The following is a 16590-nucleotide window of genomic DNA, read 5'->3' as shown; positions in this document are numbered from 1 at the left end:
AAAGTTCAGTTTTTAGAATAGCGCTTGTTTCGTCTCGTGGTTCTTCCTCTTGTCCTGTGTTTCGCGCTGCTTAAAGATGTGTAATGTTTAGACACTTTTTCATTTCATTTCATTTTATTACCTTAAAGACCCCTCGCGGGGTATTACATAAGGGGTGGGATTAGCAGGAAAAGGCACAACACTGCAGCATACGGGCATGTAGTCACGTAACCTTGTGGCATCATCAAAACCAGCACACTGTGGCTAGTAGCAATTAATGATTGTTCGGGAAGAGCAACCTGTGTTGCACAAGCACCACCGATGGCAGCACCGATTGCAGTGCTGCATCGCGTAACCGCTGCACCATTGCGTCACGAGCGGTATGGGAATTCCGAAGGGTCTATTAATGTAAAGAATGAAAAATTCCACATTTGTTGGCGTTAACCCATTAACTTCTTGTATGGACAGCGCTACATACGAAGACGACACAGAATACACAGGAAACGCGCTAATGGGCTTCAGTTTTTGTTGCCTTTTAAACCCTATTGTTGTTCACATGCATCACGAATTTAAAAAACTATAATTTCTTCTTTGCCATAGTCTCTTTTAAACGACATATATTTGTTGAAGGAGCCTTATACACTCCAGTTTTTAACATGCTTTCTCTTGATTCTATGTGTTGTTTCTTTTAGCTTTTACTTGGTTTCACACTTTTGATTGCCTTTTAGCAGTATGATTCCTTCGCATGGAGATGAGCAGGGCCAGCCTTTTCATGAAACCTTGAAACCATTGCAATTCAACAGTTCCCCCTTTTTTTTTCAAACCTTTTTCTGGCCCTTTCCCCTTTCTCTTTTTCACGTTTCCCCGTAACCGGGTTTTCTTGACTGTGCTTGACTGTGCTTCTCAATGTAATGGGCATGCGTATCTTCTGGTTGTGGTTGCGCGGTTGCTATCTAATCCCCGTGGTGAAGCCCTCCTGCAATAAGGTTGCAAGTGAGCGCCTGTCGTGTGTTTTCTGGGTCGTCTTCGTTTATCAGGCGCTACGTATACCAGAACTTTGAACCAGCTAGCCCCAATAAAGCTTCTGTAACGCATTAACGCTATCACCTCATACTCTTCAGGTGGGGCCTTAAGCGTCCCCTCCAATTTTTATGAGCAGCTTGCTTCACTGCGGTATTATATGAGCAGCATTGTCAGGACTGCAGTAGAAGATGTGTCCACTTTGCCTGGACGGCGTCGAAATGCTCGCTCAGAACTTTGAGAATAACCTTACGTGACTTCGTACAGTAACAGCGGCAAATAAGTCTCCAGTACTGGCCCTGGGACAAAAGAACCCCTTTGCAAACGAGCAGTTTCCCGGTAACATCGGAAGCAACGATCCATGCCTTGACCTGCACAAAACAGCCAGAGCGAGTCAGTGCAGTAATAACTTTATTGAGATCCCGGCAGGATTTAACGCGACTGTGCCTAAGTCTCACACGTGGGGACGTTGAGAACTTGTTTCGTCGCCGCCATGAGGGCCTGCTGAACGGCCCAGAGTCACACGAGTTCTCGCAATGCGTGCCAGAGAGAGCCATCGTGAAGACGGGGGCAGAAACAGGCTGACGAGCATCAATGACTTAACCAAAGCCTGCTATCTGGCCCACCGGAATTTCCCTCAGCCTACCAACAAACTATGCTGAGCTCAGGCAGTCGCCTAGACGCAATTCAAACAAACACATACCCGAACCCGCTGCAATACAATAGAATATACTCCGAAATATTTAACACCAACACCTGCAAGGTTTGCAAGACAGACGTAGCCACACTTAGGCAGATACTCTAAGAGTGTAAGGCACAAATGACCGGTGTCAATTCCGAAGCCCTCTCTTCGATGTGGTCCGCCGTTCTTCGCCGACGCAAGAGCCACTGCCGCATATTTTTCGTAGCTTGCCAGCAAGAAAGACGCCCACAGATTTCTGTCTGTCTATGCTAATTAGCGGCGGTTTGTCAAAAGCGTTTGGTGCACTGCCGAGCTCCTGATGCGCCTGACAAGAGCAAACGTTGCAGATTGACAAGAGGAACGCCCCATACTGACCCGTCGGGGTGGTTCAGTGATGAGTGATTGTCTGCTAATCCGGAGTACTCGGGTTCGAACCAACCCGACAGCGGTGGACGTGTTTCGATGGAGGCGAAACGCAAAAGGCGCCCGTGTGCTGTGCTATGTCAGTGCACGTCAAATATTTCCAGGTGGTCGAAATTATTCCGCAGCCCTCCACTGTGGCACCTATTTCTTCTTTTCTTCTTTCACTGGTTTCCATTCATTTATTTTAATAATAATAATAATTGGTTTTTGGGGAAAAGGAAAAAGAATTTATTTTCCTCAAAAACCAATTTTTCCGTTTTCTTTTTTTCCGGATTGGGGTCTTCAAGTAACTTTACCGCCAGATGCGAACGCCACCAACAACGGAGACGCACGAAAGACGCTAGGAAGTACAGAGAGGCACCGTACGGTTTACATATACTAAATGCAAAAGCACTCATTCCCCATCTTTATTAATTACGGCCAATAATATCACACCTCTTCATGTAAGACGAATGATCCTACATCTTTCTTTGCTTCAAATAATTCGTGGCTAACTAGGAATTTCTCTCACCCCCTTTGTACTGTTTTCAGAAAGGCGTCCAACTCATCACCACGTTCATATCAGTCCATAAGTCAGCCATACTTCGGGAACGCTAACGCTGTTATGTTTTCTTTTTATCCGAGGACAGATACCGAATGGAATGGTGTGCCTGAGAGTGTGATATCCACTGGTGACTTTTTGAAGGCACTTCATGATGTATTTTAGATACTCTCAAGGCATATTGTTCAATTTTATTTGCCGCTCATGCATTTTGCCCCTGACTGATAGCTCTTGTACTGCGCGATATGTCTTTGTGCCCTCCCTGCTTGGGCCTAAGAAAAAGGTCTGCAGTATTGCGTTAATAAATAAAATAAATATTTTAAAAGAAGATGTCTAAACTGATACCCATGCCGATGCCGAAAACATTAGTCAAGGTGCCGTCTTCATTCATGAAATAAAAAAGACAGGCTGCGTCGAATTATCACTGACATAATGCGAAACGCGGTGGCTAACTATTTGTCGATGGAAGAAATGTTGCTTGCGTTCATCGGAGGTACATTAATATTCTGCCCTTGGCAGTATAGGAGGACGTCCAAAGACATTAGTTAGCACTGAGCTTTGGTTTGGCCTCCCAGCTTCGAAGGCTGCAAGTTGCTGTTGGTTGCGACTGCAATAATTCAGTATCACTATTGTTTTCAAACAACCGAGAGAGAAACACCCTGACGAAGTCTGTTCACGAAAAGCTGCTGGAGACCCACAGCCGCCAAACAACCGAGCGGTTTCTACGGAAACATTCAGTGCAACCACAACTGCGCCTGAACAGAGCCCGGCCTCCCGCACTCTGATACTTCCTAATAGCAAAAAAGACCGAATGGCCGCATGCGGTGTAGTTTGGCAGCCGTGTGGCTGTCATGTGTTTTTTCTCCTGGCTTCGGATACCGCACTTCCGGACCTGCTGTTGGACTCTGCCCGTCAGCACACGTGCAGCATGCGGCGGCTCCATCGACTGCCATGGCATGGCCGAGGGGTCAGCCACAATCCTCCTGGGTTCCTCTTCCCAATCAGCCGGCACCGTCGTCGACTCGCAAAGCAGCCAGCGGCATCCACGGTGCTTTCTCCGAGGCCGCCTTTTCCTCTAGATTGCGCTCTTCTGACAGAATGTGCTGGCCAGAGGACGAAGGTTCCAGTCACTTAGGGAAGGGAAAGTGCTCCGAGGGAGGGGTGTGCGCCCGAAACGAAGACACGCTGCCTTCGCCGATGCCACGAATGCTGCTAATTCACGGCGACAGCCTCTACCGGTTACTGAGACGGGCTCTCCACGCGGAAACCAGGGCCAGCTGCGCGTCACAGGACTGTGAACTCCGGCTTGGATGAGCTCCCTAAAATAGCTTTTAGCTCTTAAAAAAATATTAGCATAAGTTTAGCTGACTTTCATAGCAAAAGTTAATGTTCGGCTTGTTGGTGCACACTTGCATAAAACGGTCTATTTTAGCTACGAGACAGCAGACTGGAAAGAAACCGGGCAGGTCTAGAGCAATTTTCAACGGCCTGTGTCGTTCCTGCAGGCGCGAAAGAAGCGTGCCGCTCGAGACGGCCTCGTTAGCGCATTGCGCCCCCTCAGACAGAATCATGTGCGCAGTGTCCCTGTTCGAACTGTGCGGCGGCGCGGGCGTGACGCTGGATGCGACGGGTCCCGGCTCGGCCGTCTATATCGTTGCCGAGCAGCCGCGGCGCGCCGTCAGCGACAAGTGCACCTTCCCGGTGCGCGCAAACAACTCGGACGGCGTGGTCATCTCCGTGCAGAGCATGAAGCTGCGCCGCTCCACCGCCGTCGACGGCATCTGCCTCGACTACATCGAGGTGAGGCGACGCTAGATGGTATAACATACACGCGCCACACGCGCACAAGAAATGCCAGTGAATACTTAACGCCTCAGGTTTGTTAATCTCCTTACTTTCGGAGTGGCGTTAAACGTCCACATTTAATGTTACTATACGAATGTCACGATCAAGACGTATTGTGAAAATTATTTTAAAGAAAATAACTTTTCTTGCTTGGCAATTCAAAACCTTCGCTATGAACTCGCTGGGCAGCACACAAGCCAAGAATATCGCTCCTAAATGCTCGTAAAAATGACTCCCTTTGCATCCGGAATGCAGAAGACATGCCTCCTCATACTGAATGGTATGAATAAACCTGCTGGATAAGAGGTTGCTACTAAAATTTTTGTATGCTTTTCCGAGTGTGCAATAGAGACGAGAGTACACATTTCTCGGACGAATGGCGAACTCAGTAGGTCGCGAACGTCAGCAAGGCAATGCCATTATATATGCGCGTGTGGCACCGCGCGAATGTCATTAAAATGTTGGACGGTAAGCAGCGGTGGCTCAGTGGTTAGGGCGCTCGGCTACGGATCCGGAGTTCCCAGGTCAGAACCCGATCGCGGCGGCTGCGTGTCGATGGAGGCGAAACGCTAAGGCGCCCATGTGCTGTGCGATGTCAGTGCACATAAACGATCTCCAGGGGGTCGAAACTATTCCGGAGCCTTCCACTACGGCAGCTACTTCTTCGTTTCTTCTTTCACTCCCTCCTTTCTCCCTTGCCTTACGGCGCGGTTCAGGTGTCCGCCGATGTGAGACAGATACGGCCCCATTTCCTTTTTTCCTAAAAACCAATTCACTTTAATTTTAAGCGCCTAATGACATTAAATTTGTGCGTGTGGCACTGGTAAAATATGAATATCACGTGACGCCAAAGCATCGTGTATTACAAAGACACCGACATCTCCACACCATCTGACGCTTGACTGTGCCGAAGCCCCATTAGCTCTGCTACTGTTCTCGCGCTTCGTGGCCTTTTGATGCTTTAGCATGAAGACTTAGATGAATTTGCTGCTGTGCTATATTTAGTTGTCAAACAGGATAAAAGGATTGCCTTTTAAAGTTGTTGTAATGAAAGGTGTTGTCTTCTGTCTTCTCTCTTGAGTGTTGTACGCCTTGGTGCTGGAATCCTTTTATTATGTAGCATTAGGACGCTTAGGCGGACGAGAGCTCGGCGGTTGCTGGCTGTCAGCGACCAGCTTCACCTAATGCAGTAAAAAATTACCCTAAGTACGACGCGAACCCGTGGTGGCGCGAACAATAGACCACTCGGCCTCTGGCGCAGTCTTTCGGGCTGAACATCACACCGCCAGCCTATCGCTGTGTACTTGCATGGATACCGTTGTCTTCGTCAAGTTGCATCCGTGCCTCTCGTGCTGTGCTTTGGTAACTGTCTTCAACATTCATCCGCTTCCAAACGCAGCATGCATCCAGTCACATGGCAAGGCGAGTGATTCAAAGCACCACTTGACGAGCCTGTAGCAGGTCACGTGGAACAGCGGGAGATTTGAACCATCGCAGCACGGCAACAAAAAATTAGAGATTACTGCGGCTACCCGCATTGAAGGAGTGCGAAAGCTTTGACGCCTCCTCGACACTGGTCGCCTTTCAAATTTGGCGCCATGGTTGTTTTCTCGTTCACTTGATTCTTCATTTTCACTCATTTCCATAATTACTCACCCTAATTAACCAGTTTTATTGTGAGTATACTCACAATTATCTATTAATTGCTCGATCATTGATTACACAATTGTTCATCGATCGACTGCCTAATTACAATATGTTCATTTTTTCATTGACCAATAAATATGTAACTGAATAATTATCAATTAATTATCGAATTATTCTGATTATACCCTCCTTTCACCTCAATCATCCCTTTTATGTTCTCAAATTTGACACCGTGGTTTGTTCCCGCCCACTCACTATATACCCGTCCAGCCTATTCAACCGTTCATTGACTTTTGCTTATAATTATTTCGCTAATCACTTTACAACAATCAAAATTTTTAAGTGATTACTTTTCATTTGTCAAACACTTTTCAATTAATTTCAAAATTTTGTTTTGCTCTTTTGCACAATTTTCTACTATTTACCATCCACTGCTGTTTTCGCGCTCTCACACTATATCGACCTCTGCGCCTATTTCGCGTTTTTTTTTCACATTATTGGCTCTAATTAATTAGCCACCATATTGACATAATTTTTTGCAGCATCATCCTCACATCATCCTCTATAGACTACAGCCATTTGTTTGACGCTACTTCTTGTGAGAACGTCATAACTGCTGCAGACACGTTTTACTGACATAGCCTCGAAATGCTTTCGCGTTGATAATTGAAAATATCATTCGTGGGAACGAATTCAGTTGGTCAATACAAATCACTCACGAAATCTGAACCCGCATGCATGCGAATGCATTCCTTCCGCATCAATCGCCTTGATCACCCTTGAATTTATTTTTCCGGAGTGCGCGCTTTCATAATATAAGAGTAGCTTCTGTATCCAGAAGAAGCTGCTTTATGACGAGAGAGTTTGCGACTCCCGCTTTTCTCAGCAAATACCACCAGCCATATGCATGTTGTTCCGAGAAATGTATGTCGAGATTTCTCATTTGAAGTTGGCAATTCTACAGGCCAGATTAGCGCACGCAGATGGGGCGCGATGCACAAATCACAACACCGTGTGAAAAGAATACATGACCTGGCATTTGACAAAAAAAAAATCCTCATATGCTGAAACTCCCTGTATCGAAAAGTAATTTTCGTTCTAATGAAAGAAAAACTTGTGTCGCGCCTATTCCGCGTGATGCGAACGAAAAATTTAGGGCATACCAAATAACATTACACGTTGAGGATGCGATATCAGTACAGCCTGAAGTCCGTTCGGCCTGCTTCTGAGCTTGTGCAGCCGCCGATACTCTGTCTTGAGCGACACACTTCTGTGCTCACTCTTTCCGTTTGCGGCAATTTTCTCCTATGGTGGACACACTACGTTGATCTGGCTCCGTTGCAAACCTGATACGCAGAGCTTTCTAGATGTGTCTGCACGCAACCAAGCGCACCTGCTAGAGAGTCATCCACCATGCTCGGCCATGTCACGTGGCCAGCGCACTTGTCAAATGCTACCCGCCGGAGCACCTGCCAGCTCGTAGATGTCACGACGTTTCACGACATCACATACCGCGGCGACAGATCAACGCTTGGCATGTCACATGATTTCATGACGTCGCAAAGCCCATCGATCATTCATAGAATTTTGAAACAGACGAGGCCGTACGCCGCCGTTTTTTTTCTCCAATCAGTCTTTTAACACTACTGCACTCAAACAGATTCAGGATGCGAGTTCAAATTGGATATAGTAGGTTGAGGAAAGAAACTGTGCTCGATTGCGTTTGTTCTAGCATAAAGAGGCCGTAGAGAATGTTCAGGTCTTTCCTGCGGTGGAGTCCCTGAGGACTTGATGATGGAGTAATGCCAAGTTTACATGTAGAAATTTGTGAAGGAACGAAATTAAGTTTTCAGCGCACATGTAGCAACGGCATGTTGTCTTTCATGAGCTGTGTTGGGCAGTCAGACCTGCATTTATGAGTAATGAATAGGACTGCCTTCTCCTGAATGAGCTCACGTTCGCAGATACATTTCTTAGTGTGTGGGTCCCAAATTATGGAAGAATATTGAAATTTGGACCTGATTGTAGGCCCGGACCTGAATATTATTATGAGGGTGTTCATGTTACGACCCATGAAAAAGAGGCTTTCAGAATGCAGCTGAACAGATCTCATGGGCGCCTGAGGTTAGGCGATTTGTAAGAGTAAATCTCCGCCAATTAAATATTGATAGCTCGCTAATATTACTATCCTGAAGGCAATATTGGTAAGAGCCACCTTTTAAGTAAGGAATGCATTTATTATTTTCGCCTCCCTTGTCCGAAAAATTTATAAATCCGGTTTCCGCCCGTCCACACAACGGGAAAACTGGATGAAATAAAATGCAGGGACCCGTTGACCTGAAGATCCTGCCGTGGCAGTTCCGGATACGTCACTGTAAACAAAAACACAAGCTAAACAAAACGACTACGTGTTTACGTTTCTGAGCATATTGTCGCCGACAAACGTAGGGCGACATAAAACGGGTTTTTAATCGGATGACCAAGAACAACAGCAGCGCGCGTCCGAGCGGAAACGTCGTCTTCTTCGCTCCCACACGAGCCCAGTCATGCCGCTCGGCCGCATGGCGGTGATTACATGATGTGAGCACTGTGGGATTCCTCCCCTCCTTTCAAGAGGCATCGCCTCGATGCCTTCGTCAAGGGGGAAAAACGGCATGAAGGCACCGAAAGTGCGAAGGCGCGTGTGGCGTCGGCACTGAATATGTGAACCCCGGCAGGAGCTAACGGGCGTAATACGGTTTCAAGCGCGGCAGGTGAACGAATTCAGACCTGTGCGGTCGAGAAGAGCAGAGAACTCATTGCGCGAACACTTCATAGTTCACCTCGCTGAGTTGACGTAGCACCTCGCAGGGGCCGAAGTAGCAGCGCAGAAGCTTTTCAGAGCGCCCGCGCAAAGGGATTGGGCTCCATACCCAGACGTGCTCGCTGGTTGGTAAATAACCTCCCTGTGGCGGAGGTTGTAACGCCGGGCGTCAGTTTTCTGCTGGTGTCAAATCCGTTGTCTAGCAAAGTGGAGAGCGGCTTCTGCATCACGAATTAATTGGTCAGCGCCGGTGACAGGCGAAGGGGCACAATCTGGGAGCAGCATGGCGTACAGCTTGGTTAGGGCATCCCGGCCATACACCAAACGGAAGGGAGTGAAGCGCGTCGTTTCTTGGAGGGCGGTGTTGTACGGAAACGTGACGTAAGGCAGTATTTCGTCCCAGTTACGATGGTCAGCATCGACATACATAGACATCATATCGGCAATAGTCTTGTTCAACCTCTCAGTCAGACCATTTGTTTGAGGATGATAAGCAGTCGTTTTTCTATGACTGGTACCACTGAGACGCAGGACCTCATGTGTAAGAGCAGAAGTAAACGCGGTTCTCCGGTCAGTTAATATAACCGCGGGGGCGCCGTGGCGAAGCACAATGTGCTGAACAAAGAACTGTGCAATTTCAGCCACGGTGTCACGGGAAAGAGCCTTGGTCTCACAGTAGTGGCTGAGGTAGCCCGTGGCAACAACAATATACCGGCTACCCAGGGATGACAGTGGGAATGGGCCCAGTAAGTCCATGCCGACTTGCTGAAATGGGATTTGCGGTGGATCAATTGGCTTCAGAAGGCCGGCCGATTTTGTCGGCGGTATCTTTCGTCGTTGACACTCACGACAGGTTCTAACGTAGCGTTGGACGACCGCAACAAGCCGAGGCCAGTAGTACCTGTGGCGGAGGCGTCCCAACGTTCTGGAAAATCCCAGGTGGCCAGAAGAAAGGTCGTCGTGGCATGCAGCGAGAACTTCCTGACGAAGCGCGGTTGGGACAACGAGGAGATCCGCAGTTTCGGTCGGGCCGTAGTTTTTTCTTGTAGAGGACTCCATCTATTATGAAAAACGACGAATTTCCTCGCGAGAAGAGCCTGGGCGGAGACGGAGCGATTCCTTCGAGGTACTCGATTAGAGGCAGCAGTTCGCAGTCGGCCCTCTGGTGGTGGGCAAGGTCGGATGTAGTGACAGCGTCGAGGAAAGCAGAATCGTCGCCGGACTCATCTGGTGGGCACGGAAGAGGAGCTCTGGAGAGGCAGTCAGCATCGCTGTGTTGCTGACCCCACTTATACACGATGTTGACGTCCAACTCTTGCAAACGAAGGCTCTATCGTGCAAGTCGCCCCGGTGGATCTTTCAGGTTTGCAAGCCAACGCAAGGAATGATAATCGCTGACGACTCGAAACGGACGGCCGTACAAGAACGTACGAAATTTCGTGATTGCCTACACAACTGCTAGACACTCCTTTTCCGTGGTGGAATAATTCACTGCGGAACGGGACGAAGTGCAACTTGCGAATGCGATCACGTGTTCCACACCGTCTTGCCACTGCACAATTACCGCACCGAGGCCAGCATTGCTGGCATCTGTGTGCAGTTCCGTGTCCGCTTCCTCGTCGAAGTGCCCAGGATAGGCGTAGATTGGAGGCGAGTCTTAAGTTCTGTTAAAGCTTTTTCCTGATCTTGGCCCCCTAAGAAGGGTTCGGAGTCTTTTGTCGGGCGAGTCAGCGGATCTGCGAGCTTGGAGAAGTTTTCAACGAACCTCTGACAATAGGCGGAAATCCCCAGAAAACTCTTCAAGCTCCGTTTATCTGTTGGCTGGGGAAATGCAGCAACGGCGGCTGTCTTTTCTGCAGGTGGGGGCTAACGCCCTGAGCGCTCACAATATGACCAAGAAACGTGAGCTGCCTAAATGCGAAGTGGCACTTTTCAGGCTTGCGAGACAGACCCGCAGAACGAATTGTCTCGAAAAAAGCACGCAAACATTTCAGGTGCTCCTCGAACGTGTCGGAGAAAATCACGTCGTCGTCGAGATACACAAGGCAGGACTGCCACTTCAGGTCAGTTAGTACGGTGTCCATCATACTTTTGAACGTTGCAGGGGCTGAGCACAAGCCGAAAGGAAGAACCTGAAATTCGTACAATCCGTCAGGAGTAACGAAGGCGGCTTTTCTCGTTTACGTTCGTCGACCTCGATTTGTCAATAACCGCTACGCAGGTCGAGTGACGAAAAGTACGTAGCATGGCGGAGGCGGTCTAGTGAGTCATCAATGCGCGGCATTGGATATGCATTCTTTTTGTAACGTTGCTGAGACGTCTATAATCTACGCAGAACCGTAGGCTGCCGCTTTCTTGGCGACGAGAACAGGTGAACCATCGACGAGCCCAGGGGCTCGTCCATGGTTCTATGTCGTCGTCGCGGAGTATTTCGGCAACTTGGTGGCGGATGGCATCACATTCCTTCGACGAAACACGATAAGGAGGCTGATATATCGGTCTCTGGTCACTATCGACGATATGCGGTGCTTAGTTATTGGCGTCTGACGAACCTTGGAGGTTTACGCAAAACAGTAGCGGAAAGAGTCAATAAGGCTTTCCACGCGGAATTTCTCATTGGTCAGAAGGAAAGGGTTCACGTCGGTCTTAATGGCTGCTGCCGTGCCCTGTTCCGCTGATCCGTGGTCCGTTGTGGATAAGGCACATTGGCCGGCATGCTCGCCAAGTTCTTCCGATTGGGCATTCACTGTGTTTTTCGTCAAATGTTGGGTTTCGCAACTAAAGTTGGTCACTAAGAGCATGGTACGCATGTGAACAAGGTCGACAAGGGCGCGAGCAACGCAAACTTGCCGAGACAGTAGCAGCGAGATGTTCGCTTCGGCAATGCCCCGAGGACCGAAGCTGGTATCACACTGCACTGTGACAATCTTAATTGCTCTTGGTGGTATCGTTGTGTGGTCGTCAGAGATGCGTAGTGCTGCCCTGTGCGGCTCGGGGGCGGTATCAACGGCTCGCTGTGTCGAAAACAATATCAATTGCTCATGCAGGTTGATGACCGCTCCATACTCTTTAAGAAAGTCCGTGCAGAGAATCAGTTCTTTGGAGCAATCTCGTAGCACTGCGGAGGAGCAATGAAAGTTCCACCCCGGGTCTTTATACAGCAGGTGCAGACGCCAACCGGCGTTACCACATGGCAACCAACTGTGCGTATATGCGGCCCATGCCAAGGTATTAGAACCGTTCTGAGGGTCGTGGCTAGGTGGCTGCTCATGTCAGTAAAGTCGGCTCTGGTATCCACGAGTGCTGACACGTCATAGCCATCGGCGGCAACAAAAATTTCGTCGGCGGAAACAATTCTTTGACAGCTCGTCGGTGGGATCTTTGGTGCCGTCGTCGATGGGGTCGTCGCTGAGGTCGTCGGTGAGATCGTCGGTGTGGTCGTCGACGCGGTCGATGGTGGGGCCGGTGTTGGGATCGTCTTTGATGTCGGCGGTGAGATCGTCTTTGAGGTCGGCGGGTGGGGTCGTCGGCGTTCGGGTCGTCGCATAAAGTCGTCGGACGGAGGCTGTTCACTTTCTGCGGCAGCGGCGGTCCTACCCCCGCAGGACGCCGTCTTCAGTTTTCCTGGTGTGGGGACGTGCCTCTGAATTGGCCAGAGGATGATGCGTGACTGGGTGAAGGAACCCGTCTTGGAGACGGCGACCTAGACTGACGTCGTGGAGGCGTTGGTGGCAGCACATGGTGGGCCAGGTACTGTTCAATGTGTCGAGGTCTCTCACCATAGCGCAGTCGAGGGGCACTCGGTGGAAATCCTCTTAATCCCATCCGCCGGTATGGGCAATTGCGGAGGACATGAACGGGCTCCCCGCATTGGTAGCATAATGGCCGGTGGTTGGGTGTGCGCCACACGTCCGCTGTTAGAACAGGGCGCGGGTCACGCAGCTCGGCGGGGGAAGGTACCCCTGCGTTGGTTCGGCAGCAGGACGGAATGCATGTGGCACTGGCGCAGCTCTCCGCAGGGCTTGACTGTAGCTCATGATGTGCGGCTCCGCCTGCGGTGTCCGCAGGGCTTCGCTGTAGCTCCCGATGTACGGCTCCGGCTGTGGTGTTGGTGGTGGCTTGACCACTCGCCGAATTCCGTCACGGACGGCATCGGCTACAGCTGCAACACTGGCAGGTGGCGCATCTAAGCGGATGTTGCGCAGTTCTTCGCGAACCACACTCCGCACAAGTTCCCGGAGCGCCTCGTCTCCGGCGACTGGCAGTGACGCACAATAGTTGGTGGCCGCCACACTTCTTTGACGACCGTACTGCGCACTGCGTTCCTGCAAGGGACGTTCCATGGTCGTGGCTTCTTTGGCGAAGTCAGCGAAGGTTCTTGGAGGGTCACGTATGAGGCCAGCGACGAGCTGCTCCTTCTCACCACGCATGAGGTGGGGCACCTTCGTAGCCTCGGGCATTGCAGGGTCAGCCCGGTTGAAGAGACATGCCATATTTTCGATAAACATGCGATGCTTTCTTTTGAGTGCTGTCACCTGGAGCGAAGGGCGATTTCGGCGTTTTCCTTGCGTGCGTTTGTGCTGAAGGTAGCGAGCAATTCACGACGGAACGCTTCCCAGTTGGTAAAGGATGCCTAATGGTTCTCGAACCATGTCTTCGCCGAGTCTTGGAACGCGAAATACACGTTTCGTAGTTTACTATCATCGTCCAACTGGCTAAAAGTGGCCACACGGTCAAAGCTGGCCAACCAGTCCTCCACATCCTCGAACCGATCGAACGTGGAAGGATGGCAGCGAACGAGGTGTACGAAGTACAACCGGAGGGACCGTGCCGGAAGGCTGACCTCTCTGACTTCCAGTAGTGGACGTCATGGTATGCACCGACGTCGTCACTGGTTGACACTCAGGTTGCAGGCCTCGCAGGCGGCGGCTCGCTTTGTGGACGGGTGTTGTTTCCAAGCGCCCTGATGAGCGTCAGAATTGTCCTCGGGGTGAGCGTTCATGGGACGATACCCAGCGGCTCCACCGAACGGTCGCCGACAAATGTAGGGCGACACGAAAGGGGTTTTTAATCGCATGGCCAAGAACAACAGCAGCGCGCGTCCGAGCGGGAACGTCGGCTCCCACACGAGCCCAGTCATGCCGCTCGGCTGCATGGCGGCGCTCGCAGAATGTGAGCAGTGTGGCAATATTGTTTGTATTGTAAACTGAAATGCATTGTTCATAAAATAGACTGCATCATGAAAACTTCCTCACAGCAATTCTCATCCTACATCAGCTTACGTCGGCTGCGAATAACGGACCATCTACGGAAGTGGAATTAATGAAGTAAGAAAAATGTCTGTCGATTTGCGTAGTTGTGCGAAATGAGAATCAAGTGCGACAGCAATTCAATTTTCACTTCGATTGCAGTGTTCATTGCAATGTTCACGGAGGGCAGTTTATCAGATAGTGGTAATGGGTCCCCCTATTGAAAATTCTTTTCTTTACATTCGTAAATCCCTGGGAGTCCTCATACCCCTCCTAGCACAGTGGTGAAGCGGTCAAGCGGCGTGCAACTGCCCTTTTAAGGCAGGTGCTGCCATTGGCGGGACTTGGGATGTTTGCTCTGGGTTGCGTCCCAGGTTGCTCTTCCCGGGCAGCCTCTCGCGATTAACTGAGCTGCCACCCGATACGGCAGGCAGGTGAGCATCCTGCCATAAAACAGGCTTCAGACACACAGGCTTCAGGCAGACAAGCACACAGCGGCTAAATGCAGGCAATGCCCACTATTAGTGCTAGCGCACTAAAGTGAGAACGGGTGCGCCTGGCATATGCGCCTTCTCTCTCTGGCGTCCAGCCTGGCTGCAGAGTGCCGGCAATATCGCGCAACGGCTCTGGTTCAAAACGTGCGTTTATGTCGGAGCACACGCGGCCATGCCGTGCGTTTACTTTGCGCAATTTTGTTCAGCTTTGGAAGTATCTCAAAAGCGATCTGTGCTAATTATATGTATACGGCTAATCTAGGGAACGACTTTTCTATTTTCGGCCCATGTCAGCAAGATTGGACACAGCCATCGATTAGTGAATGCAATGAAACTGTACGCACCTTTAAATTTTAGCATTCCATCGTGTGCTTCGATACAGCTGCACGAGCACACGTTCTGCCAGCACAGACAAAATGCATTTGCTTTGAGGCCATCGTACGTATCCGCGATATCAATTTTCGCAGCAATAGAAACAATAAAAATTTCAGCGGACACTTAAGCTCCGCGTGAACTACCGTTGACGCGCAAGCGTAATGTGTTAATTTCCATATATTCAGAATTACTCGGTTTCTGCATTCATAGGCTTTAGTAAAGGATATTCCACAATAGATCATATTTACACTATCGATAAATTGATAGAGAACTGCGCAGAATATTGTTACGGGGATGTCACGGCGGTAAGTCTATATTGGCGGCTGCTCTGAGATGGCCAGCACTCAGCTCAGAACCGAGCGCCCAGCTACCAACTGTCAACGTCGTCGTCGTCGCCCATGTTGGCGACCTCCTGGCGGACGACAGCTTGAATAAGGGATATTGTGGCCAGTGTGTTGTCCGACAAGGGCGCGTTGGGCGTAACAGGAGCCAGCGCCTCCAGTTCACGGCGCACGATGCGAGTCGCGTTGTCGGGGTTGGAAGGCTGCCTTAGTGTCGGCAGATCCTCGCACGTGGAACTGGCAGCTGTGTTAGGCAGGCGGTTGAAGCGGTGTGCAGTGCGCCGGTGCTTGGCCTGCTCGAAGCGTCGACGCACCTGCAGAACGGAGTCAACCGTAGAGCAGTCCCGGCATAGAAGAAGGTGGAAGGCATCGTCGGCAATGCCTTTAAGAATGTGGCCTACCTTATCGTCTTCGGTCATGTTGGGATCTACCTTTCGGCACAGTGCCAAGACGTCTTGAATGTATGTAATATATGATTCAGTGGCCGTTTGGACGCGAGCTGCAAGTTCTTTTTTGGCAGCAAGCTGACGGCCAACTGGTTTCCCAAACAGGCCGCGGAGCTTTTGCTTGCAGGCATCCCACGTGGCAATCTCTTCTTCGTGAGTTTCGAACCAGACGCGTGCGGTGCCGGCGAGATAAAATATTACATTGGCCAGCATCAGCGTGGCGTCCCACCTGTTGTACTGGCTAACACGCTCATAAAGCGAGAGCCAGTCTTCGACGTCCACGCCATCTGTACCGCAGAATGTGCCCGGGTCGCGAGGGTGGGCTACGACGACAGTTGGCGTGGCAGGCGCAGACGGAGGGGCCGGGTCGGTAGTCATCTCGCCGGTTCGGCCCGTCGTCTCGTCGGCTCGTCGGATCGTCGGCATGTCGGCTCGAACCCGCGACCTCCACCAAAAGATGTTACGGGGATGTTACGGCGGTAAGTCTATATTGGCGGCTGCTCTGAGATGGCCAGCACTCGGCTCAGAACCGAACGCCCAGCTACCAACTGTCAACGTCGTCGTCGTTCAGCGCACCGCCACTTCTTCGTTCATGATTCGTCCACTTGTAACAATATAACCAACCCCTATATATAGCCTTCATTGATTACGAGAAAGCATTCCACTCTCGGGAAACCTCAGCAGTCATACTGGCATTGCGGAATCAGTGTGTAGATGAGTCTTATGTCAAAATACTAGAAGGTAT

The 16590-nt window shown here is 50.3% G+C and overlaps 1 protein-coding gene across 1 annotated transcript in view; it reads left to right on the top strand.

The window, feature by feature from the left end:
- The window catches only part of LOC144122909 (uncharacterized), a 107135-nt gene that overhangs the window by 58054 nt on the left and 32491 nt on the right, over positions 1-16590 (top strand). The window contains exon 2 of the mRNA XM_077655875.1: positions 4225-4445. Coding sequence (XP_077512001.1) covers positions 4225-4445 — 221 coding nt within the window. The remainder of the gene's footprint in view (positions 1-4224; positions 4446-16590) is intronic.

The sequence above is a fragment of the Amblyomma americanum genome, chromosome 3, assembly GCF_052857255.1.
Source record: "Amblyomma americanum isolate KBUSLIRL-KWMA chromosome 3, ASM5285725v1, whole genome shotgun sequence".
Classification (NCBI taxonomy): Eukaryota; Metazoa; Arthropoda; class Arachnida; order Ixodida; family Ixodidae; genus Amblyomma; species Amblyomma americanum.
Note: the sequence above shows the minus strand (reverse complement) of the source record. Positions and strands in the feature narration are given on the sequence as shown.